Consider the following 27,908-nt stretch of genomic DNA (forward strand, 5'->3'; position numbering starts at 1 on the left):
CACCACAGGACTGTATATTAGTTTATCTAAGGCGTGATACTGAGTGCCAATGACAGAATAACATCTCTTTAAACTTCTATAACTATATATATAAGAAAAAGGGGACTACTATTATCTTTGTATTAGTGACAAGGAGATTGAGTAGTTTCTCAGTTTACAGTACCTGAGTGGCAGAGCAAAGACCCAAACTCTGACACTGTACCGTGGTGTCCTTACAACTACCACAGCATAAGAATCCTAGGCAGGAAATATAAGTAGAGGAAGTTACTAATCCACAACTGACAAGACGATCTGGGCAGTAGGTCCAGAGTCTTTAAGGTCACTGAGCTAAGCCATGATTCCATCTGGGTGCTCAGACATCTTCATCTTGGATTCCTGACTCCAAGCAACCTCACCGCTGGCACCCTTGAACACAAAGTGCTCTTCATCTCTTTTGCTCTTTCTTGCTTTTCATTGCCAGAAATGCCTTCCTCTCTGTGACTTGCTCATCTCTATGATGTCTCATGGATTTCTTCAGAAATGACTCTCTCTTAGTGCTTTTCTTGACCACCTCCCAGGACATTGCCCTGTCCACAGGTTTGAGTGAAATGGTTCTCCTCTCTGGTACCCAGGGCAGTCTTGGAACATGCCCATCCAGTTTGGATTGTTCTTCCTCTCATAAAGTGTGTGTATTCACAATCTGTCTACCTCGGTGCATGGCTGGCACTTCTATGCCAGCAATGGCATGACAACTGAATTTTAAGACATCGAGAGAAAAATAACAATAGAATGTCATTCTCAGAGGCTAAGGACAGACGTGAGCAGATCTGGGAGTCCCAAAGGCCTCTTCTAATACCTTCATTAATTAGTGAAAATATATCATTTTCATGCTAATCCAGAAAAAATTCAAAGCGTATCATATTAAAGAGGAATAAGGAAATCAGTGTTTGGAAAGAATGCAACTACACAGTTTAATGCACAAGATGAAATAGCCCCAAACACAACAGACATTAGCTAAGAGCCCCAAACAAAATTTTAGCTCTTTGAACAAGGCACAAAATTAAGTCAGAACAAATCCCCATAGAAGAAAATCTTTAAGGAATTTTTAAGTGCCATTCATGTACCAGGTGCTGTCATGCAAAACGATTGATGCTAAGATAAATAAGCTCTAAGATGCAGTTTCTATATCTGAAGAACTCGTAGCCCATTGGGTGTTATGAATCACATAAATAGAAAGCTATCACTTAGAAATCTGAACTGTAACAGCAGTACAAATAAGTGTGCTAAGGCACAAGCAAAAGAAAAGCTAAAAACAACAGTATTAACACATCTAATTTATCAGAGGTACACAGGTAAACAAAGTGAGGGACTAGATACTGTACAGTGATGACAAAGCTTGTCCAAATCCTATAAGCCAAGACTCCCAAGAAATGGGGGTGGGAGTGGGGAAAGAAGTAAAAGAGGCAGACTAGAAGGATGTAAAGACAGTGGAAGAGGGTCTTGGGCACTTGGTGGCAGTGAAGTTGAAGGACCTTAGTACATCAAAAACATAAAAGTATTATTGTTACCAAAACCACAATAAAACAAAATATCAAAAATTAAAAAATAAGGGCAAGAGAGATAGTACATTGAGTAGGGTGCTTGCTTAGCACACAGACAACCTAGATTTGAACCCTGATATACCATATGGGTCTCCAAGCGCTTCCAGGAATGACTTCTGAATACAGACAGAGCCAGAAGTAAGCCCTGTGCATAGCTGGGTGTATATAAGCTATTTTCAATTAAACAATTAAAATATAATGATTTAACATCAAAAAATAAAATAACATTAATCTGGCCATTGTATGCCAGGTAACCCATGGAAGGAATGAATAAATGAACAAATAAATAAATGAACTAGAAAATTTTTCACTCTCAAAGAGAATTCATTGCACAGAAAATTTTAATAGGAAACCCAGATGTAGTGAGTATTCATGATAAGCACATGTTGAAAATAATGTGGTACCCGGCAAACCTCTGGCTATTCTGAGGAGAAACTGAAGATAATAATCAAAAAAAGATCATTAGATATATTTATAAGAAATACCTGAAGACACCATATGAGACTAAACCTATTCACCATCAATCAATGGTGGCAAGAGGGGAAACAAAACAAAACAAAACAAAACAAAACAAAACAAAACAAAACAAAACAAAACAAAAACACAACAGTCCTCATGTTAAAAATCTTAGTGCTTGGTGTTAATAGAGATTAGGTTCTTGCCTTGAATGTGCTAACACCCAATTTAAATCCCACATTCCACATATGATCCACTGAGCACAGACCCAAAAACAAAATAAGAGAAATAGAGAGTAAGCCAGAAAGCGAAAGAGAGAAAAGAAGGAAGCAAAGAAAGAAGGAGAGGGAGGAAGGAAGGAAGGAAGGAAGGAAGGAAGGAAGGAAGGAAGGAAGGAAGGAAGGAAGGAAGGAAGGAAGGAAGGAAGGAAGGAAGGAAGGAAGGAGGGAAGGAAGGGAGGGAAGGAGGGAGGGAGGGAGGGAGGGAGGGAGGGAGGGAGGGAGGGAGGGAGGGAGGGAGGGAGGGAGACAAGCTTGTCATTTTAGAAACGTACTCAAGTGCTTAATAGAAGATGAATTGCTGGGTGGGTGGTCAGGAAGCAATGGTCCAGACCTACTCTTTCTAACTGAAGGCTTTCTTTAACTTATACTATTACAAGTACTTTTACATACACCATTCAATTCTTTCCATCTGTATTCCTGTACACACTTTTCAAAGAAAAGAGATATCTACACTGTAAAAGCAGAGGAAACTTAGGCATTCAAACACCATACAGCACTGCAAAATTTCCACTCATTAACTTAAATGAAATTGCTGCTTCACAAGTGCATGGAAATTATACACCCAATATTACAAAGTGCTTTACTTATATATAGTGAAGTTCATGTCTCAACTGGAATATTATTTAATGACATACAAGTTCTGAATTTCTGTTCATGTTATTTAAAAATCTTCATAGAGGCAAAAACCATAACAGAAAATAGCTTATATACTAAAGCTGATGAATAAACATATTTGAAACACTTTCTATCTTTTTACTCTAGTATCCATAGGGTTCTTCCTCAGAACATATTGTTACTTCAGGTTATACTATTCAACGTTATAAAAGATTGTCCTTCCAAACTCTTCAGTATGATCACAAAAGGTATGCATTTTAACTAGATTTTTTGTTTTTCATATTTTAAATGAACACTAATCCTACACACTTCAAATTGGCTTGAATGGCAATGATATGATGAGTAGGAACAATTTTGCCAGCAGCAACTCTAACTACTTTCCAGATGCCTTGTCACCTCCAGAAGGAGGCCACTCACATTCTCAGTGACCAGTCATACATCTCCAAGAATATCCTTTAATACTTCATTTACTCCCTTTGGAAATTCAGTCTGTAGATAAAAATACAGCAAGATAAAGTCCTTTTATCAAAATATTTAGAATTTGGTAAAATGTGCATATTACTGAATTCATCATGTATGTTCTATTAGAAAAATACAGGTACTGGGTGTGGACAAGTTTTATATTCATTTCCCGTTCAAAGCCTAGTGTTGCTATTGTTTACAGTGCTGGGGGTGGAACTCAAGACCTTACAAGTTGGAGGCCTGCGCTGTGCCACTCAATCATATCCTGAACCCTTCCACTTCAAAGTCTGATGCTGTCTCAGTTAAAGTTACTATGTTCTTCAATGTTCTGAAATGTAAGCATAATTTAATGCTTGTTTTCACTTAAAAAGAGGTGAAGCAAGTGAACATCTGCAGATTTTCAAGGTACAGATCAACTTCCTCTAAGACACATCCAGCATCTTGAGGAGCTCATGTGGGATTCATGAACAATGATAAGCAATGGACTGTGCCTTATGGTCCAGAACCAATTTTTTCCAAAACAGTTCTACTATCTTTCAGCTACACGTGGGGACCAAGATGACCATTAGCCATTTTGAAAATTACTTAAGGGGCTGGAGAGATAGTACAGCAGGTAGGGCATTTGACTTGCAGGTGGCCAACCTAGGTTTGATACACAACACCCCATGTGATCCCCAGCGTCCAACCTGAGCACAGAGCCAGGACTAAACCTGGAACACCACCAGGTTTGCCTTCCCACAAAAAAATTAAAAAGAAAGAAAATGATAAAAAGTAAGGCTTAGATATCTTCAGTGGTCACTGTGTATTGTAAAATGGTATCAATGCATGATTTAATGTATTAAAAAATAGAAGGGACACTACAAGTCAAATAACTATGACTGCATTATTTACTATGTGTTTATAATGATAGATATTATGGTATTTCACATTAATGTTAATGATTCATTCCTCCTAAAACCTCTGTTAGATATTAACACCTCTATTTCACATACAAAGCAACAGAAACTCAGAGAAATGAGGTGAATTGACCAATGAGACACAGAGCAACTAAGAGGTCATACTGATATGTGAATCCACTTTTGCTGTATGCTGACAGCTACACTTAAGAGTACTATTCATGCACCGATTGATTTTTTAAGTACATGAACTATCTGATTAAATATACATCATGTGAATCCAAGGCTCCTATGGTACTTGACAAATTGAAAAAAAGAAAAAAGCAGAAGTTGCTCATAGGTAATAAACACTTCAAACAATACACTCCAGGGGCTATAGATATAGCAGAAGGGTTATGGCGCTTGGTTTGCACCCAACACACCCTATGGTCCCTGGAGCATTGTCAGGAGTGACCCCTGAGCACAAAGTCATAAGTAAACCCTGGGCACCATCGGATATGTCCCCAATCCCAAAACAAACAAGCAAAAACACAAAACCCTACAAGTAATATGCTCTATGTTTAAGTCTGTAGAATTTTTGCAAATATTAACTTATACAATTACACTAATTACACAAATAATCAGACTTCTACAAATTAAAAAAAAATCAGAAACTTTGAGATCCTAAAATATGACTACTCATTTATACCTGGAAATGATCACTCTGGACAAGAGTTGCGTGATGAAAGTAAAGGGATATACATGATAACCTGTTAGTACTTATATTACAAACCATAATGCCCAGAAGGAAAAAGAGAGAGAAAGGGGGAGAGAGAGAGAGGGCAGGAGGGAGGGAGAGAGAGACAACACCAAACCTGAGGTACTACCCGAGCACCTCAGAGTGTGGCCCCAACAAATGAAAAAATCAGTTGTAGTCAAGTTTATGTTTGCCAATATAGTTCAGCATGATACAACTGACCTATGTACATAGTTAAAAGTAAAATGAAATAACATAAACAAAGATTTTTAACCAATTTTATGTGAAAATGTATACTTCTCCAGTTACCAGGTCCTTTTTATTGAAAATTAAAATATAGAAAGTTAAAATAGATTTACCATCTAAAGTAACATCTTAGATACTAAACAAAATGATTGCCTTAGTAGCAATTGGTATATCTAATATAACTTTTCTAAGAGAGAGAGAGAGAGGACCCGCGCCAGGCTGTTTCACTTGTGGTGCTCCGGAAGGGGGTTGGTGAGACCCTTCCCCGCGCAAAGGGACCCAACGCCGGCCGAAAACCTCCAGAACCCAGCCGCTGCCACACTCAAGGCTGCTCCCCACACGCCCGGGCTGAGCCTCGTGAATCTTTGGAAAAACACAGGTATACGGGACTTTGTGACTGAGAACTCTGGGTTCAATGAGACAAGGAACAAAGATCCTCCACCCGTAGCCCCCTGTCTCCGGTTGCTCAGCAGTCATGCCCATAAGCCACCTCTGGCTGGTGCCAGATAATCTAATCACAGTCACCATCCAGATCACACATCTTTCTCTCCTGGACGGGACCATAACATGACGCACTCCATAACCATGCCACTGGACCTGCACCAGACTGTTTCACTCAGGGTGCCCCAGAGAGGGGCGGGTGAGACCCTCCTCCCCACCCCAACGGACCCAGCCCTGACAGAGGAAAAGCTTCAGAACCCAGCAACCGCCATGCTCTCGGTCGCTCTCCACATGCTCGGGCAAAGCATCACCCACGAGTGAAATATTCCTGAATACTTCAAACCACACAACCTACCTCAAAACTCCAGGATTACTGCACCAAATTTATAGGGTTCAAAGTCAGAGACAACCAATCTTAGAGGGAAATATACATTTTTTACATATATATATACAATAAATAACACAAGGCTCAACTTTTAATAACATGTAAGTGATCTCTTATAGAAGGACTTAATGGCCCCTGGGTGAAATAAAACAATATCCACACTCTTTATTCTAAGGATACTTTTTTGTACCATTTTCAGTGGTTTTTCATAACAAGCAATACAAAATATATTATTTCAGTTCTGCTTTGGGGCAGGGATTGGGGTTCAGGATGGAAACATCCAAAATATGGTGGTGGGAAGATGAAATGGTGGTGAGATTGGTGTTTGAGTATTAAATGTAATCAAATATTGTGAACTACTTTACAATATAAAATATATAAAGAGAGAGAGATGAGAGAGAGACTGAAAAATTGACAAAGATGATGAAGCTTGATGTTAATAGTCTTGGGGAAAATTCAAACTTGTAAGTTATATCAAAGAGGTAAAAAAAAATTTAATGGAATCCAGGGGCCAGGAAGACAGTGCAGGAATAAGTCATTTGCCTGACATCCTGGTTCAAATTCTGAGACTACATATGGTTACCCAAGAGCCACTAGGAGTAACCCTTGAAGACAGCCAGGAATAGGCACTGAACATCTTCAAGTATGTTCCGTCAGCCTCCTCCCTCCCCCGCCCCTGAACCACCACCACACACAAAAGACCAATGGAATCCTGGAAAGACCTGTATTTGGATACATGTGATCAACAATCTGCATCTTTTCAAAGAGGCCTATGTAATAGAAATTTTTATATTAATGAGAAAATAAATATCTTTGAGAGATACTGACTAGTCATATAAAGACTATACCTATTTACTATTTACTAAAACAAACACAGAATCTCTGGCTAGGTGTAGCACTGCACTGTAGCGCTGTCATCCTGTTGTTGCTCGATTTGCTCGAGCGGGCACTATTAACGTCTCCATTCTGAGACTTGATACTGTGTTTGGCATATTGAATATACCACGGGGAGCTTGCCAGGCTCTGCCGTGTGGATGGGATACTCTCAGTAGCTTGCCGGGCTCTCCGAGAGGGACGGAGGAATCGAACCAGGGTCTGCCACATGTATGGCAAACGCCCTACCCGCTGTGCTATTGCTCCAGTCCCTGGCTGGGTGTACATGTGCTAATAACCAGACTGATTTCCCTCCTGGTTCTCCAAGTTTGTCATGAAAAACATGAAAACAAAAGGGTTTGGGGAAGGATCCGTGTTAAGAGGGAATGAAACAAGCAAAGCAAATGAATGGCTTGAAGCTTAAAACTCAGGAGGGTTTTCTTTCTATTCCCACTATATAATCCCAAAGGTGGGTAATTTCATTCCACAATTAAAAAATATCACATGGCATGCTTCCAAGGACTGTGTTTCACCAATCTTTGAGTAAATTTATGTTAAATCTGAATTTGGAAGCACCTCTAGAAAGAATCTATTTAATTAGCTGGCTTGATTCTTTTGTCCGATAAAAATTGTTACAAGCAAATCAGCAGACGAGCCAAGTATACAAAGGACATGTTCTAAAAACAATTGAATACAGGCCCGACATCTTAACTCACTAAACCTGGCCAACCAACAAGACATCAACTGACACATGGAATTAAAATTTTATTTTTTACTTCTAATTCCTCACATTCTTTATAAAGAATGCTCTTATAACAAAAATAAGATGAAAGGGCTCAAAAAATGTCTGGACAAAAAAAAAGAAGTCTGGACAGATGCAAAGACTGTCAAATTTTCAAAGTAATCTTTAATGGCTTAATGAGATAATCATATTTTTTAATGCAGAATGAAGAAAGGCTCTATAATAGTCACAGTAAAGTATAGTAGGAAGTTATTACCAGTTAAACGAGACCTCTAATGCACAATATAGAGAAAATCAGGTGTTCCCTGATTCTTTTTAATCTGTACATTAGAAAGTCATTTAGGAATCCATTCTTGGTACCATCTGTATAAGACAATCTTAATTTGGCATAACATTATTTGGTCTGTTATGCACCTGCTTATTCTCTAACTATGAAAGAAAAATAGCAATTTCAACCATAATAATCCTCACAGCTTTTTAATTAATATAGATATTTAAAATTTAGAACACAGATTTATGCCAGTAGGAGATAGCAACAAAATAAAACAAAAAAATTAATTTATTTGGATTACTCCATAAGTTTTATAAAAAATTAACAAATACACTTTGGCAAGGAATCTTCTGAAAAACTCATCAAGATAAAGTGAAAATGGAGAAACAATGTATAAAAGTACAGGAAGGTGCAATTTCTTTATAGTGATAAAATTCAAAGAGCTACATTTATGGCTATCAGCTGGAGACAGCATCAATTAATCTTTTTGTGTGTGTGTGAACCTTAATTTTCTGACTCTCGTGCTTATTCAATTTTTAAAGAACAAATGAAATACAGAACAATGGATAGAATTTGGATTAGTGTAGCCATTTTTAAGGCCAATAATCTATCTGAAAGTCATTGAAAATTATAAAGAACTAATACAAGTTTTGCATTTGACTCAACTGATAAAAAACACAACTAAATACACAACTAATGGTTTATAAATACATAAAATACACAACTAATGGTTTATAAAAAAGGAAACTAAATTACAACATTCCCTAAATTCCTACATACCAATTATCCTGTTCTAAAAATTGGATGCTATACCTTCAATGGACATAAATATTTATCAAAAGGCCAATGCTCTCAGGCTTTTGACTTGTGTTTTTAATTGTTGTCTAAGTAATTAACTGCTAATACTATATATTTGTCTGAAGTGATATCATGCTTAGAAACAAACCATTACTTAATAGTGAATATTTATTTCAGAACATCATATTGCTAACAGACACGTTTTGTGGCTAATTACAGGAGTGGTGTGATCCTAGAAATTTAGTTAACATTGACTTTTTTTTATGAGTTTATTGCAGTGATTAGAAGTATGTACATCAAGAAAGACAAATTTCACTCTTTAACATACATTTCATATCTTATTTTTTTTGCTCTTTTTTGGGGGGGTCACCACCCAGCAATGCACAGGGGTCACTCCTGGCTCTGCACTCAAGAATTACCCCTGGTGGTGATCAGGGGAACATATGAGATGCTGGGAACCGAACCCAGGTCAGCTGCGTGCAAGGCAAACACCCTACCCATTGTGCTATCGCTCCAGCCCCCAAATTTCATAACTTTAAACATCTTTTTCAGAGAGTGATTGCAAAATTATCATAGAGTATACCATGCTTTACTCTGTATTGAGTTATATGCTGTTTTAATGGTTCTTTTCCCCCTTCGTTCTTCAATGACATAACACCTTCAGATAATCCTTGAAACTATTTGATTCACACAAATGAACAGAATCAGTCTTTTTAAAAAAGCTTTAGAGAAGCTTCTTTAAAACACAAGAGAAACTTCCCAGCACATGGTACTGAGTATGGAACTCACTCAAGGTGCTTATCTTTGGCCTCTACTAGATTAAGAAAGGCATGTTTTCACATGAGGCTGACACCTAAGGACAGTATATACAAGGGTCAGGGGGATTTCCCCATAGCTGGAAGACTGCTTCATGAGCAGAGAGGAGAAGGAAGATGGAATAGAGAAGGGATCACTAAGAAAATGATGGCTGGAGGAACCAGTTGGGAAGGGAGATGCGTGCCGAAAGTAGATAATGGACCAAGCATGATGACCTCTCAGTGTCTGTGTTGCAAGCTATAATGCCCAAATGTAGAGAGAGAGTATGGGGAATATTGTCTGCCATAGAGTCAGGGGGAGGGTGAGAAAGGGAAGCGGGTATACCCGGGATATTGGTGGTGGGGAATGTGCACTGGTGAAGGGATGGGTGTTTGATCATTGTGAGATTGTAACCCAAACATGAAAGCTTGTAACAATCTCACAGTGATTCAATAAAATTTTAAAAATTTTTAAAAAAGAAAGGCATGTTTATTCTTAGCTTGTGAAAGGATTTTATACATTTTCAATAAAAATTAATGTTTCATTTATATTAAATGCATTATAAATTTCATTATATTAAATGTCTTGTCAGGTGGGTTATTATTTATATCCATAGATACTTTTATTACAAATTGTTACTTATTTAGCAACATCAATAATGTAATATTTTCTTTTATAAAATCAATATTCCCTTTGCTAAGTTAATATACACTTCCATAGGCGGATCAGGCTTTCCCCTTAACATTTTTAACTCTTCACTGTTACTAAATTGTACATTTGTAGGATTGATGTATTTATATAAATTTTAAAATATATAGCACCAAACTGTTCCTAATGTTAGTTTAATTTATTTTACCTCAAAACATATAGTTTTGGGAAAAAAAGTTTTATTAACTTATCATTGGTTTGCATTTTTGTGGAATTTCAGGAGATTAACTATATTAATTCATGTGTGTGCAGGTGTCAGCACCTCCAAAGTGGGAAAAAAGAAAAAGACTCTTCCACATGTGGGACAAAAAAAGAAAATGGTCAAAGTCATCGGAACTAATGGAACTAAAGATTTTGTCTATAGAGCAGAGTTTACTGGGGGCAGTGAATGGAGAGTGGAATGACTGGGATGGGTTCTTGGGACACAGGTGGAGAGTAGCAGGTTCTCTAGTCATGAATGTGATATTGGAATGATGTAGGCATGGAAAGATATGAAAATATTGTAAATCCTGGCACATTAATAAAATTGTTAATAAAAAAGATAATAACTTAATTGATTTTTGCATACCCTGGAATGTATAGAGAACTATTACAGGGTCTTATTTTAGCTCAACTGGGGAATGGAGAGTTAATACAGTGGGTAAGATGTTTGTCTTACACACGGCCTATCTGGGCTCAATACCTGCATCCCTTTATGGTACCCAGCACACTTCCAGGAGTAATTCCTGAGTGCAGAGCCAGGAGTAACCCCAGTGCATTGCTGGTGTGACACAATAAACAAAAACCAAAACAAACAAAAAATATTTGATTCTAGCCCAACTGTTAGGTTTTAATTAATATGTAGCACAGCATTATGATTATGAAAAGCTGTCAGCTTAGTAAACATTATTATGTTCTCCATTTTTCATTCACATATACGTTACAATAAATATCACCAAAAGAAAAAAAATGTTATGACATCAAACAGAAATATCCATGAGACATCTGTCATTATGTCAAAGTCAGACTTCTTTGAGAATCATTTCACCTCTGCAGAGAAGATCCTAAACATAACTCTAAGGGCCTGCATTGTCTGTAAGCAGACAAACAGTGAAGAAAAGTCAGTGCATAATTAGGTGAGTGGCCTCCCATGGAAACCACGATGGTAATAAGGGCCTTCTGCTTCTATACACTGCTATTCAGGTGCCAAAACACAGACATTAATAAGCTCCATTCTATTTTTTAACTTCCCTTGTCCTCAGAGAAGGTATTTCTTGTATTTTAAATATTAAAATGACAAAGATATGTAACTGAGAGCATATGAAGTCACATAAAATAAACTAATTATAGTAACTTGATGTATTAATCATACACAGTAGGGCAAAAAACATTATATAGAGATTCAAAAAGCCCTTAGACATTTTCTTTATCTCAACAATACTCCTGTTTATTTTATACAAAATGTAGGAGCTAAAATCTACAGTTATTCTAGTATGCTCATCCTGCAATAAGTTGGCTCTTCAAAGTCACAATTTTCAAAGAAAATTGAAAAGGGTGATTTCCTTTTCAATTTTCTGAACACTTAATATTTAAACTGTTTTTTTTTTTTTTTTTTGCTTTTTGGGTCACACCCAGCAATGCACAGGGGTCACTCCTGGCTCATGCACTCAGGAATCACCCCTGGCGGTGCTGAGGGGACCATATGGGATGCTGGGATTTGAACCCGGGTCGGCCGCGTGCAAGGCAAACGCCCTACCCGCTGTGCTATCACTCCAGCCCCTATTTAAACTGTTTTGATCATGTAAATCTTATTTCAAAATGAACCATTACATAAATAATTTAATTTACTCCTAGTGCAGTAAGTTATTATGTCTGGAAGTAGTAATGATCAAGTTGTGGTATTCTTTCATTAGTTTAGTTTTCTTTGTAGAATTATTAATTCAACACCAAAGTCTTCCTATTTTGTAAATCTGCTCAAATAAATTAAGTACTCATCTAATAACACGATCTGTGGCATTTTCAAAGGCAATCTTTCCTGGAGACTTCTGGTATACCCTTGTTGGGGACTGTTCAGGACCCTAAACAAAAGAGGGCCCGAAACCTTTACCCTGGACAAACTGGAAAATTCCATTACGAGCGTTTGCATAACCTAAGGCATAGGTGCCCTTGTGACAAAGGAAATAGCTAAACTCAAGAAGTAAAAGTAGCCCAGGGCAGTTAACCACGAGACCCCAAAAAGCCCGTAAAGTAGAATGCCTTCCTTTACACTAAAAGCCTTGTACATTCCTCCTGACAGATGCTCCTGCCAGATAATCCCTTGTCTTCCCCTCCCCACTATTTCTCAACTGACTCTTAGAGAATATTGTAGGCCCACCAAAGTACGCCCCGAACTTTTCCTTATTTGGTCTGAGAAGACACTTCCCTGATGATGGACAACTCATGTACCAACCCCCTGCTAAGAAAGGTATAAAACCAGCATGGCTAGTAATAAAGACGCTCTTGATCAGCACGTGTTGTCTTGAGCCCCTTTTACTAACCTCACCAGTTTTATTTTCAGATCGGGACCACTCTTAGAACCCACCCAATTAGGAGCGCTTTCCACTGTTGTCTCTCTGCGGGCCGGAGAGATTTCGGGGGAACGCGCATACCCTAATAATTATAACTGGTGGGTGACTTTCCCAATATAATAATATTATCATTCTGGAATCTTCATCATTGTTCTAAGAAGCACTTTTTTCCCCTATCACTAAGTCATATTCCTGTCCTGCTCACCTACTGTGAAAGCTTCTACTCAATTTGCCTTCCCTTCCTTGGTTTACTCCCTGAGTTCTAATGAAGTTCATCTTTGAGTAGTTTCCTAAGAAAGGAAGCAAGGTAGGCAAAATCTTCAACTAAATGCACATAGTAAGAATTTGTATAGAAATTAGGTTGGAGATAATTTTACATTAGAATTTTTTCTCTTCCAGTAATGCTCTTAGTGTTTGATGTTACTGAAATTCTTGATGCTTTGGGGAAAATCAGTTTTCTTTTCATAGGACTTAATTTTTCCTGTGAAATCAATGTTCTTACATTTGCAATAATAAATAATCACCAGTATATTTTTATTACATGCTCTGGACATCTAATGACTGAATCTTAAAGCTAATATCGTTCACACATGCAGAAAATTAGAGTTTGAGGATCCCTCTTTTATATTTAATTCAACTGCTGATTACATTTCCTGAAATGGACTGTTCATTTTCTGATATTTTCTTTCTTGTTTCTCCCATGTCTATTTTAAGCTCTATTTTCTGGAAAACTCTATCTTTTATAGTTTGATTTGTGTTAATTTGAACAAAAAGTCAGACAAACTTTTTGTTCATCAAGTTATCTTTAACAATAACAATATTCACGTTTATGGGTGCACAATTTAACTTTAGCTGAGTATATCGATATTTTTATATTAATGTTTACCTTTCCTGATTTTTTAGTACTAAATAGAAACAATTCTTCCTCTGAGCTACATGTTAATTGGAGTCTTCATTGTAGAGGCACCTGCATGTATTAGATCTTTTTAAGACTGATCAGAATCTTCAAAACTAACAGTTTTCTATCCTGAGACATGTGTAACACCTACATTTTAAAAGCATTACAGAGCATGCTCTAGTTTGCATGTTTTCCCATTTTCTATATTCTTCCATCTGTGGAGTCATAGCCATGCTCTGTGAATATCACTACACTATTACATTTATAGAATAAAGAACAGTAGGGATGGGGATGCTGTCAGGCTGCAAGAGACAAATGGGCTGCATGCAGGCTGTGGGGTCAAACCATGTAGGAACTTAGGAAGATCAGAAGACAGGAGCTCTCTATACTGAGACTGAGCAAACTCTCACTTCTATTTAAAAATACTTTAAAAGTCTGGGAGATAAGCACACTTCTGTGAAATCAAATTTAAAGATGATGACTGATATTTATCATAATCTTATGCCCAAGAATTGATGTTCAGTATATTCTAGTAAATACTCAGGAACCCGAGGCAAGAATGATAGTTCAGTGGGTAGGGCCCTTGGCTTGTAGTCAACTGTCCTGGGTTCAATCCATGGCACCACATTTGGTACCCCTAAGCCCTACCAGGAATGATCCCTGAATACAGAGCCAACAGAAATCTCTGAGCTGGTGTGATCCAACACAACCCCCGTATCAAAAATTTTTTTAAAAAGAAAATTAAACCAAATCAACCATAAGAATAAAATAATTAATATGAAAATGTTACTACTTGAGATGCTTTAATCCTAAAGGAGTAAAATTAAATTCATGCTATGAAACTAAAGTTTAGGCTTATATTCAAACATGGGTAAAGCAATAAAATAGGCTGGAAAGAATATACAGCAGATAAGGCATTTGTCTTGCTTGCACCCTACCCAGAGTCAATCCTCAGTGCCACATATTATCCCAGGAGCACTGTCAAAGTGATCCCTGAGCAAAGAATGAGGAGTAAGCAATGAGCACAGCCAGATATGTGCAATTCCCTCTGAAAGACTATTAAAACAAATCTCTTCACCTATTAAGATTCCTTCCCTGAATCTAGCACTAAAAAGTAAGTTAACTAAAAATCAAATAATTGGAAAATATTTTCCAAAAACGGAAAACAGATGGAAAAATCGATGAGTATAAGTACCATATTTGTTTTGTTATATGTTTATAAAATAATATTTTTCAGTTCCTTCACCCTAAAATTCAACAACGTAACTGACCACTATTTAAAATCTTATCAACACTACTAATGTTACAAAGCACCTCAAATTTATTAAGGAAAAGGAAATAGGACACTACATAAAGAATAGAAAATTTACAAAAGTTAAATTATTAATTATTAAGAAATAGATGAAAACACTGATTTTTTATTATCAGGCAAGAAAATGTAATGGCATGTCTTTTTACTCATTACTACAGGAAAAAATTAAAATTGCTGGCTTTACTCAATGCTAGATAAAAACAGTTCTGTAATTTACAACACTGTGGCAAATGTCCTAGTCAAATTCACTTAAATTTAGAGCACATTTCATTTTGAATAAAGTAAGATCCTACTAATCAAGGAGATATCTAGCTATTCAAATAAGTGTGGAAAGCTTTTATAAAATTATTGACTCTAGAATCAATCATTGTAGCACAGTCTGGTAGTACCCAAAGACCGATTAATAAGGTTAAAAATGATGGCTACTCATAATATACATACCATAACTATGAGAAAGACTGAAGTACATAGTAATGGCTGATTTAAAAGGCTATACATGATATGTTTTATGTGAAAAAAAAATTAAATAATATTACATAACATTATTTTACAAAACAAAAAGAATCTATGAAAAAAATCATATACAATACCCTACGTACATATATATACCTTGACAAGCAAAGGGAAAGGATACAAGAAAAAAAAACATTTTGCAATTTAAGGTGTAGATAATTAACAGGAATAATTGGAGACAAATAATTTTACTTCATATAGATATCTATAGTTATAAATTGATTCTTATAATCAGTAAAACATAGTCAAATCAGTTACAAATATGAGCACAGAATTAAGCATTCAGATATGACTTTGGTATCTTCAAACTACCCAATATTTGGGGACCATTCCCAATAATGTTTGCAAAGTCAGAGAAAAAGTTATGTTGATGTATAATGATCCAATTTTTAGTTAAAAGGTATTAAAGATAATAGAAAGAGAACCATGTTGATCAACTGTATACAAGATTATAAAACAGGTGCTGTAAATTCATTATTATAGTACTGGATCATACAATATTTAATACTGAAACCAATGAGCACTTCAATTGCCCCTACTAAAAATAGTTTTATAATAAAATTCCAGTGAATTCATTTATCATTGTCAAATGTTTTTCCATAAAGAAAAAAGGTGAGATAAGGACTACACAATAATAGTAGTAACGTAATGTCAAAACACAGTTTCCCGGGCCGGAGTGATAGAACATCGGGTAGGGTGGTTGCCCTGCACGTGGCTGACCTGGGTTCGATCCCCAGCATCAGTAAATCCTGAGTGCAGAGCCAGAAGTAACCCCTGTGCATCGCCGGGTGTGACCCAAAAAGCAAAAAAAAAAAAAAAAACCAACAACAACAACAACAAAATACGGTTTCCAGTCACTAAATAAAGGCTTAGCTATGGTTAAATTCAATATTCTCTGTAGGCAAAAAAATTAAGTCACTGTAGAGAGATTAGAGTTTGGCTCAAAAATCACACATGATACATGCTAATCCTTGATTATGAAAAGTCTTTTCTTACCTTCACATTATCTGGATGCAGCCCTCCAGGGTGCTTGTCCATGTACTGACATAAATCAGTGTGCTAGAAAAAAAAAATGAAAATGTATTAACATACCTCTGGCTATAAGATGATTAATCAATATTTTTTTGCTTCAAAGTCACCATCACCTTCTGAAGAAAGTAAATATAAGAAAATTGGGTAGGGTTTTAGTATATGCAGTTGTATGCTCTCCACCCTCTATTTTAACCACAACTGAAACATTATCTTTACCTCCAGGCTGTTTTATGTCAAACATATCAGTGTAACATAAAAAAAATTATGTATGTAATATGTTAAGTACTTAATTCCCTCCTCATTGAATGTATATATCTTAAAAAATCAAAATGCTTCAACTAAAAATATGTACCTTAAGGACAATGAATACAAACACATACACAACTAAACAGTTTAATGGCAATTATCTTGCATAGGGCTGGAGTGATAGCACAGCGGTAGGGCGTTCGCCTTTCACTCGGCTGACCCTATTCCTCCACCCCTCTCAGAGAGCCCGGCAAGCTACCAAGAGTATCGAGCCCGCACGGCAGAGCCTGGAAAACTACCCATGGCATATTGGACATGCCAAAAACAGTAACAATAAGTCTCACAGTGAGAGACGTTACTGGTGCTCGCTTGAGCAAATGGATGAGCAACAGGATCACAGACAGTGATAGACAGATCTTGCATATTTCAAGTTTAAATGCAGGCTGATTAGTAATACTTGAGTGTGTGTATGATGCCAGGAATGGAATGAAGGGTCTCACACATACAGGGCATGATCTCTACAGCTGTTTAATTATGTTATTAAGAAGAAAGAAGTGCAAATATATCACTCATCATATTAATCATTAGATTTATTTTAAAAGTTCCCATCTATATCATTAGAACATATCTTCCAAGGACAGGAGATGGCTTAAAGAACTCACAGAATGGGTGCTCACAGTGATACATGTGGGAATCCCAAGTCGGATTCCCAACACTACATGATACCCAAGGAATGAACAATCCAGAAGTGATCTCAAAGCACTTCAAGATGTAAGCTCTCAAACAGAAAAACAAACACACTCATTTTCAAGGGGCTGGGGTTCGAATCCAGTCCTCCTTCACTCAGAGTATGCTCTCTAATCTAGTGCGCTCTCTCAAACCATTGTGCATGCTTTTGAAAACAACAGTCATTCTCATAAAATCTGGCAATGTATTGGACTCCAGAAAAGTCTGAGAACCCAAAAAAGTTTCCAAAAAGCAGAAAAGATATTAGACATTCTTTCCTCAACTCCATAAAAGTAACATCAACATATATTCTAATTCATTAACTCTAAGACATATAATTATTTTGTGCTGACACTGTAATACCATTAACTTGCTCTCCTCCAGACAATAATTGGAATGTAGCTATCAATGACTGCATTTTATTTTGCTCTGCATTCAGAATTGTTACTCTGATACTATGATTCATCAAAAAGCAACTTAAGCACCATCTGAGGAACAAAATGAAAGCATCGTATGTCATTGTGATCTGAAATCGATTTATCAAAAAATTTCAGGCAAGATTTTATTAAAAGTGTCAAATTAATACAGCAGGACTCTTTCAATAAATACAAAGAATAATTTTAGACTAAAAAGAAAGTGGTCAGTTGCAGTTCCAGTGAAGTGTTTTTTTTTTCCCGTCAGTCAAGAGGGTCTTAAATGCAATGGCCGCAGGAACACTTAGGGAATGAGGTAAAGAGTAACGTAGGAAAATCTATTTTCCTGGAAATTAAAAAAAAAAAACACACTTTTGTTAGCAGTACCTGGGATTGAATGGGAACCTCCTGCATCCAAGGCATGAGTTTTGCCATGGAACCACATTCCCAGACCTAAAACAAATTGAAAAATCTAAACTGGGTGGTGTGGGAGGGGAACCCTAAGGCAATATTCAGGTATCCAGGTATCTAGGGGATGCTCCTGGAGATGCTAGGCCTACTGTGCTCCACCGCTCCACCAGTCTATACTAGGGCTCAGTGCCAGGGTCACTAGGAACACACCTGACAGTCACTGGGGCATCCAGAATATGCCTCTGGGGCTCAGGGGAACACGTGGGGCTGGGATTGACCAGAGGCAATGCAAATACAAGACATATACCCTGGCCCCTTAATGACTAAAACTTTCCAATGACTTTTAAAGTCATGACACATAAGACATTATCTGCATTATAAAGAAATGGAAAGTCAAAGCATTATTATGGACAGAAACACTTACACCTTTAAATCCACTAATATGAACATGAAAATGAACTACTAAAAATGAAAAAAAGCAACAAATACTAAACACAGAGATTCAAAGATAAACTGTAACCAAAAGAAGGACTTAATGTAATGTAGCTAATAAAAGTTAATTAGTAAATAAAAAACAACAAATTTGATCAATTATACAAACTTTTCTGAAAATTCTAATAAAACTAGTCTTTGGAAATTTTGAAAAGTTTTACATGAGGATTTTTGCCAAGAAAGGATAATGACTAACAATGAAAAAAATGACACCGCTGTAATTGGAGATACTTTTATTAGTTATTTTGGACGGGATTGGGGCACAACCAGGGGTTTACAACAGGGGCTATTTCTGGCTCCATGCAGAAGGGACCATATGTGGTACTAGGAACTTGAGCCAGCTGTCACTGACATTGCAAGGCAACCACCTTCACGCCTGTGAAGTACTCTGGCCCAAGGTGCAGAAATTTTTAAATATACTACATACAGACAATTTTGTAAAATGAACCATATAGATTATTATAAACAAATTAAATCGATCCATTCATTATCTCTGGGCAGGAAATATAATATAGCAGGTAAGCCCTTGCCTTGCACGCAGCATACCTAGATTTCATCTCCAGCACCAAATATGATCCCCTGAGCACCTCTGGGCATGATCCCTGAGCACAGCCAAGTGTACCCTCCCCCAAAATAAAATAAATTACACCCCCCAAAAAAATTTTTAAAAAAGAAGAAAAATATTTCTAAAAAAATAAGGTAAGTGGCTCGGAGCAACAGTACAGCAGTATGGCCCTTGCCGTGCATGGAACTAACCTAGGTTTGATCTCTGGCATCTCATGTGATACTCCAAGCTGTGAGGATTGATTCCTGAGTGCAAAGTCAGGAGTAACCCCTGAGCACCACCAGATATGGCCCCCAAACAAAACAAAACAAAACCCATACAACATTAAGATCCGTTCTCTAAGACCGTCCTTCTTAAAAAAGCTTTTTAAAAATTTGTTTTAATTTTTTTATTACTTTGTCTCGCTCTTACAGATTCTTTCTCTGAGCAACTCTAAACTTCAACCAAATTTCTTTGTGAGGCCAGGGATATAGTTCATTGCTGCAGTGCATGACTTACACGCAAGACGGACGACTCAATACCTGGCACTGAATCAGTGAATTATCCATGAAAATATTTTTCAACAATTCTTTATTCATTCATTCAAGAGACTAGCTCTTTCATTAAAGAGACATCAAATTCCTCAAAGAAATGACTCCTTGCTTAAGCCCTGGCTTTCAGACTATACTTTCCTCATCAAGCTTAAATTCAAATAAAGCCCCTTCTCAAATGCATGAATTTGTTCCAGTTCTCCTGTAACATTAAGTATGCTGTCCACAGTAGTTGTCAGCTAATTTTGATGTTCTTCAGAAGCACTGCCAAAATGTGACACTGAAAATAGTACAGTTCTATTTCAGACATCTAGACTAAAAATAAGGTAGTCTTTCCATGGGGATATATCTAACAGAAATCCTCATTTTGAAGACATGTTAAACACAGAATCCCTTACTTCCCTTTCATTTAGGTTTTCAGTTTGACTGAGTCAGTGTATTCAAGTTTGACGTAAGTTTTACAATATTAAAAAAAAACTGCTTCAAACGCTCAGAATATAGAACGATTCCAATAGATAATAAAACTAATTTGAACTTCTTTATTTTTAAGAAATAGGTTTATTTTATATTTAAATAGCAATATTCAGTTATATTTTTAAATAATAATATCTTGATATAAAAAAGTAGAAACTGATTTTTGTATGGATAGAATATATTAAGGACCTAATTGACAAGCCATGAAAATTGAAGCACAAAAATACATAAATTGAAGCACAAAAATACAAAAACATAAAATATGAAAACTACAATATGAAAACTATAAAAATACAGTTTCTTCTCCTGGCTTATATTTAACTGTCTTCATCCCAATTTGTTTCTAGACAATCCAATTCATTACAGAGAACCTTGTGTAGTACTCTAATTGCCAAGAGACCCAAGCAGGAGGACATGAAAAATTATTTCCATAGTGCTACTCCACCGCATTCCCAAATTAATGACACCTATAACAACTGTTGATGTGCGCAGCCAGGTGGCAGATGCTTACTTGTGATGCTCACATTGCTAGTGTCTAATCCATTCACTGCCACGTTCCATATTGGACAGACCAGAGGTATTCTAAGAGAAAATACAGTTGGAGCGTAACTGTGAGCTTTGGTATCATTTTAGTTTTTAATCTTTTCCAATGGTAAGTCGTTAAAGCCATGCAATTCACTGTAGAATTATTATTGCCAAAGTCCACTGAAGTAAACTTATCGAAGTTGAGCCTCTACTTCTGTGGCAATCAATGTCCCTTTCCAGTAGCTCTAATAGCTTCTTTAATTAGTCTACAGTGTGGTAAGAATTATAGCATTAAATTACAAAGCAGTTAGCGTCAAGGTGCACCTATATGAAGTCCATGCTTCTGGTTTAAAATGACTTGAAATTTGCATTTTTTGGGGGGGTTAAGCTTTAACGTATTTGTTCCCACATCATAGTAAATAAAAATTTGATTTTGTGAATGCCAACACTTGCTAAACATTGAGAAAAAAGAAACATAAACATTAATCAACTTTTTTAAAAAATTGCAGTCATTCAAAATGTTTTAGAGAGGAAATTTGTACCCATTATATACTCTACAATGGAGGCTTCCTTAGAGGTTGGCAGGGGAGTGGGGGAGTATGCTCGGGATTGAATTGAATCCAAGACCTCATATAAGCAAAATATGCTCTACAACTGAGTGACAACCCTCACCTAACAGGTTTATTTTTAAAACAATGGATCAGAAGCCAGAACAGTAGTCCAGTGGGACGAGTACTTGCTTTGCACGTGTCAAACCTAGGTTTGATCCGCAGCATTCCATGCAGTCCCCTAAGCACTACAAGGAGTGATTCCTGAGTGCAGAACCAGGCAGGAGTAATCCCGAGTAATCCCTGAGCACCATTGGATGTGGGTCAAATATTAAAAACAAAACAAAAACTTGGATTAAAAAAAAGTTATCAGAATTTATCAAACGTAAATTAGGTTTAATGATAATGTGTTGAAATTTCCCATTCTAATGACAAAACTAAGACATTGGGGAACAAGTACAAATGTGGTATCTCTCCCTCTGAAGTAGAAATTCTAACTAGAACTCTGTAACTGTGCCTAGATTATTGTGATTGAGCGCACAGAAAACAATATGGCAATACAGTCAATATAGTCTTCCAATCTACTTTTGCATTACTATCCAAAGATAAGTATCAAGTGGAATGTTCTCAAATATTTCTCACTACTCCTGCAAAAACTCATTTTACATATTGTAAAACCTATTTAAATGTTATTTTGTTTTTACCTGGTTTTAAGACAGTTAGGAGATATTTGAAATTTTTCCAGTGAACCATACATATATTACCTGAGGAGGTGGCAAAGGTATTTATCACACACAATATTTATACCACCCACAGTAATCACAGTGCTGTCGTTTTTTTCCTAATTAAATTAGTCTCTTTTTGTACATATAATGCATTCTCTTCTCTTCTTTAGTCATAATAAACTTATACGTGGGCTAGCTATCCCATAATTCACCCTAATTAGTTTCAGCTGTCATTTCTAAATCTAAAATGCATGGGCAGCCTGGGGCTGGTGACTGGAAGAGGAAGCGTTTCCAACCACATTCCCATCAGGTAAAACCAGCAACCTGATCTTTTCCATTAAAACAAAAAACTTGCTATTTGGCTTCTGGCAATGACACCAAGGGTAGACAGATTGTATAGCATTTCTGAGGCACTAATATTGTAGGCAAACCATTCTTTCAGATAAAAAAGATGCAGATATTCAGACACCAATAATTTAAGAATCTAAAGTAGTTTAAATATTCTAGGGGATAATTCACAAATCAAATGTATACTCATATAATTTATTTACTTTATAAAATTCCTGAGGTACAAATAATTTTTCTTCATTTTTAAGAAATGTTTTGAAAATAAAAAATTTGGAGATGTTAAGAAATATACAGGGACCCTCTGCTCCTAAAGACTTTGATTCCAGAGGTCTTCTACCACGTTTTGGCATCCAGAGCAGCTTCCTACAGCAATGCACTGGGACTGTGAGCTGGCTACAATTCTGCGCTGCCCGGGGATGGATTTTTCCTCTCCACCCTGGTTTTTTGCAAGGAAAATGGAGGCAGCAGCAATATCCACGTGGTGAGAGCCACCTTTTAAGACTCCTAACCCAGAGGTATAGGGGTTTTACAGTTTGGGGCTCATAGGCAACCATGGGAAGTGGGCGTTACCGGCACACCCTCGGCCCAGATAAATCCGGAGCTGCTGAGTGCAAAATGGACCCTCCGCTCCTAAAGACTTTGATTCCAGAGGTCTTCTACCCCATTTTGGCACCCAGAGCAGCTTCCTACGGCAATGCAGTGGGACTGTGAGCTGGGTTATGCAATTTCTGGCAGAATTTTCCCTGAACTTTATACAGAAATCCAAAGACTTAACATCTCTTAATTGTCAGCAATGTGAAACAGTTCCTTTTTAGCAGGTCTGACTTTGGGGGAAACTCCAAACAATAACAGTGAGTTTTTTTGTTGAAATATTGCAGGTAATCAAAGTAGCAGCCATTTCTCTAGACTGTAAACTAAGCCATAGCCCCCACGCCGGCTGAAAAAAAATATCCCTCTTTCCCAGTTTCCCATTTTCGGGGAGAAACGCGGCGTGGCGTCCACCATATTATGAGGCATACAATGGGGGATGAGAAAAAAAAAAGGAAAAGGAAAAAAAAAAGTTATGTACTTGGAGCAATGGGACTACATATCTCTTCATTCTAAGCAATGGAAAACTAATTATCAAATGTTTCCTTGGTAGTAGGGCTGTCTTTCTTGGGGTGAAACTCCAACAACAATAGTGAGTTTTGTGTTTAAATACGGAATGTAATCAAGGTAAAGAGAAAATGAAGTGAAATTCATCAGTTACGCAGGTGGGGGCGGGAGGTATACTGGGGTTTTTGGTGGTGGAATATGGGCACTGGTGAAGGGATAGGTGTTTGAATATTATATAACTGAGACATAAGCCTGAGAACTTTATAACTTTCCACATGGTAATTTAATTAAAAATATATATACAGAAATCTGGAAGTACACTACTGTAGTTCTACAGAATCACATAGTATTCCTGCATTCAATGATTCTAAAACAATGTACTCTCCTTGAAAAAAGAAGGTAACTACCTAGTATGATTTATGTGTTGTCTCACAAAACTACTCATGAGTCTAAACCATATAACACATTCTAATGGAGTCAAACAGTCAGTTGGAAAAGAAGTTTATACTATTTCAAAGTTACTCTCACATATAAAAGGAAAAATAAAAAATCAACATGTTTCTATGCAATAATGCAATCATCCCAAATCCCCAAGAACTGGAGATTGGGGAGAGTTTTCGAAGTGGGCCACTAAATTATTAAAAGTTAAATCATGAAACAGAGGAGAAATAAATAATTGAAAGAGCTCTCAAGAACATCTGAACTGTAAAAACCTTCTAGAGCTGACGTGATAGAAATGCTAAAGGTAGTGAAATTATAATATAAACTAACAGGACAACATGTTGCTTAGGAACAAAGTAACATCAAAAACAAAGAACTAAAGGAGAGGAGAAGAAAGGAAGAGGAGAAGTAAAGAAGGATAAGGAAGACAGAGTGATCAAAGGATAATTCTGGGATAACTCTTGTTAACTAGAAGAACCAGTTTTTACCATCATGGTTCTATATACTGATACAGAAACTGATCACACTGATGGTTGGTTGAGAAAACTCTATAAATTATACTGCAATGAGTGTTCGGTATATGCAATTTTTGACATGCTAAAGCTAGAATGCATCACAAAAATATTAATTATAATTCAGTCATGTTGTCAACTTCTCCAGCACATAAATTAAGAATCAAATAAAATTCATATGGTTAAAGAATTACTAAAGTAAGTATAATATAAAGTATTCACTATTAAGTACCTTAATGATGACTATGGAGGAAATAATAAAAACCAAATAACTATCAATAACACTCTTTTCTTAGTAGAAATAAAACAAATATGACATTGTGAACATCATTTAATCCAGTGTTAGTTTTGGTGCTTTCATTCTTCCTCTCTCTCTCTCTCTCTCTCTCTCTCTCTCTCTCTCTCTCTCTCTCTCTCTCTCTCTCTCTCCTCTCTCTCTCACACACACACACAATTGGAAATAGAAAAAGCTATATTATAAGAAATGCTGCTGGAGGGGTGGGTGTTTGATCATTGTGTGATTGCAACCCAAACATGAAAGCTTGTAACTATCTCATGGTGATTCAATAAAATTAAAAAAGAAAAAAGACATAGAAATGCTGCTAAGAGTTTACAGTGCAAAAATAATTTGAAATACTTAAAATTCCTGCTTATTTATGAGGCAATACGTATGGGTTATAGACTCTAACACGGGACAAAAAAAATCTCTAGAACTGGAAAAATGCTTTGAATATCAATAGATTATAAATATGTAACTTATTTAAATCTTCCTACCTGCAGAAAAACACAGAATATGCAATGACAGTCCTGGCAAAGTTCTCAGAGAAAGTCCAGGCATTTGTGAAGTACATACTTATTACTAGTTATGTTATGTTATGAAAGAAACAATTCATATTGCTAGTCCTCTGATGGACCCAAATAAAGGATAAGTGCATTTTGATAAATTCCATTTTTTAAAAGCTTTTTCAAAACTGGAGTGATAGCACAGCGGGTAGGTCATTTGCCTTGCACGTGACCGACCCGGGTTTGATTTCTCCTCCCCTCTCAGAGAGCCCAGCAAGCTACCAAGAGTATCCCGCCCGCACGACAGAGCCTGGCAAGCTACCCGTGGCATATCTGACATGCCAAAAGCAGTAACAAGTCTCACAATGGAGACATTATTGGTGCCCGCTCAAGCAAATTGATGAACAACGGATGACAGTGCTACAGTGCTATTTCAATATACTCCACAATGGAGCAAAAGTAACTCAGGTTTCTCAAATACATAAGTAAAAAGATAATACCTACTTTAGTTTCTTGAAACCAAGTTTTTACCTGAAGAATATGATGCTATAAAATTCCTTATATTGAGCAGTAGTGGAGCATAAAGTTTACAACCCATAAAATTTGTAAGGTTTTGTTTTAGTGCTTTTCTCTTAATAACAATAAATGGGGGGGGGACTCATACTCAGATCACAGAGGGAGAAAAACTCTTGAAAACTCTTGACTTCTTCTATACTGAGTACTACCAAAAGTAATAATAGAGGAGAATTTTCTCTTGTCCGGAGAGTTCAATAGGCAAAAGTCACTTTGTTATTCCATACTTGCATTGCAGACCACAACACCGTAAAGGAGAGATAAAATAAAAGGAAATGTCGATGGGATACTGGGAACATTGATGATGGAGAATGGGCACTGGTGGAGGGATGTGTACTCATCATTTGTAAGCAAGAAAGTCTGTAACTCTGTAACTGTACCTCATGGTGATTCATTAAAAAAGATTTCTTTTTTTTTTTCTTTTTGAGTCACACTCGGTGATGCACAGGGGCTACTCCTGGCTCTGCACTCAGGAATTACTCCTGGCGGTGCTCAGGGGACCATATGGAATGCTGGGAATCAAATCTGGGTCAGCCTCCTGCAAGGCAAACGCCCCACCCACTGTGCTATTGTTCCAGCCAAAAAAATATTTTTTTTAAGAGTCACTTTCTTGACCTAACTGTCATGAAAAAAAAAAACTTTTCAAAGATGAAATCATCATTATTTTTCTATTTTGTGACCTAGCATTGCCTGAGCCATGAAAATAGGAAATAAGCTTAATTCCTCGCTATGCATGAGATTGAAATTAAATTCTTCCTAGAAAATAAACTGTTTTATTTCTCTGCACAAACCTTACATACTTGCAAAGTTGTCAATCATTTCCCCAGAAACTTGACAAATTTGTCTGACATTTGATACTGTGACAAATATGTCAAGACAGTGAATATGAATCCTGAAACTTCAAGATGCAAAGACCAGCATTATTGTTATTCATTATGTATTTTAAACCCTCAGGCCAAAATTTAGTTATGTATTCACTAAATCAAAGCTAAAAATCACTATCACTGTCATTTCGTTGATCGTCAATTTACTTGAGCGGGCACCAGAAATGTCACTATTATACTCAGCCCTGAGATCTTAGCAGCCTCTCCTATCTTATCTTTCCCAACAATCGGAGGCTCTTTCAGGATCAGGGGAATGAGACCTATCGTTACTGATTTTGGCATATTGAATACACTACGGGTAGCTTGCCAGGCTCAGCAAGTGGGATACTTGCGAGTGGGATACTCTCGGTAGCTTGCCAACCTCTCTGAGAGGTATGTATATATTTGTTACTGTATTTGGCATATGAATATGCCAGGGGGAGCTTCCAGGCTCTCCTGAGTGGGCAAAAGATTCTCAGTAGCTTGTCAGGTTCTCCAAGAGGGAGAACTAGGCTATTAAATGTCACACTTCTGGGAGCTTGGTTGTATAGTCTCTAGGCTGTTGCTTGGGATTACACGGGGCCAGGGACAGTCTCTGGGTATGACTGCCTAGCTATTGGAAAATGGGCGATCTGGGTAGAAGAGGCCCAGTCCCGATCCGAGCAGCTTTGGGGGTCTCAGCCCCGAGTCCTGCACACCTGGGTTCCTCCACCAGCTCCCCCATTTGTGAGGCTCGTCAGAACGTGTGTGGAGAGTGGCCCTGAGCATGGCCGTGACTGGGCTCCGGAGGTCCTCAACTGTCCTCCTAAAACTAAAGATATCTTTACATTTCTTGATTTAATGCAATATTCCAGGAGGATATTTCAGCAGAATCTCCTGCCCCTGCACCAAGCTGTCTTCACCGGGCCCCTCCGAGTGGGGCGGGTTGAGTTTCCCTACCCTCCCTAAGCAGAGGCCAGGTAGTCAAAGACCTCCAGAACCCAACCACAGCCATGCTCAAGGCCACTTTCCACACGCTCCAACGAGCCTCATGCATGAAGGAACTGACAGAG

The 27,908-nt window shown here is 37.2% G+C and overlaps 1 protein-coding gene across 4 annotated transcripts in view; it reads right to left on the reverse strand.

Annotated features, from left to right (window-relative positions):
- Nucleotides 1-27,908, reverse strand: part of CDK14 (cyclin dependent kinase 14) — a 685,298-nt gene that overhangs the window by 321,795 nt on the left and 335,595 nt on the right. For all 4 annotated transcript variants that reach the window (XM_012935646.2, XM_055125412.1, XM_055125542.1 and 1 more), the window contains one exon: nt 16,551-16,613. In XM_012935646.2, coding sequence (XP_012791100.1) covers nt 16,551-16,613 — 63 coding nt within the window. The remainder of the gene's footprint in view (nt 1-16,550; nt 16,614-27,908) is intronic.

This window comes from Sorex araneus, chromosome 1 (genome assembly GCF_027595985.1).
Source record: "Sorex araneus isolate mSorAra2 chromosome 1, mSorAra2.pri, whole genome shotgun sequence".
In the NCBI taxonomy this organism is placed as follows: Eukaryota; Metazoa; Chordata; class Mammalia; order Eulipotyphla; family Soricidae; genus Sorex; species Sorex araneus.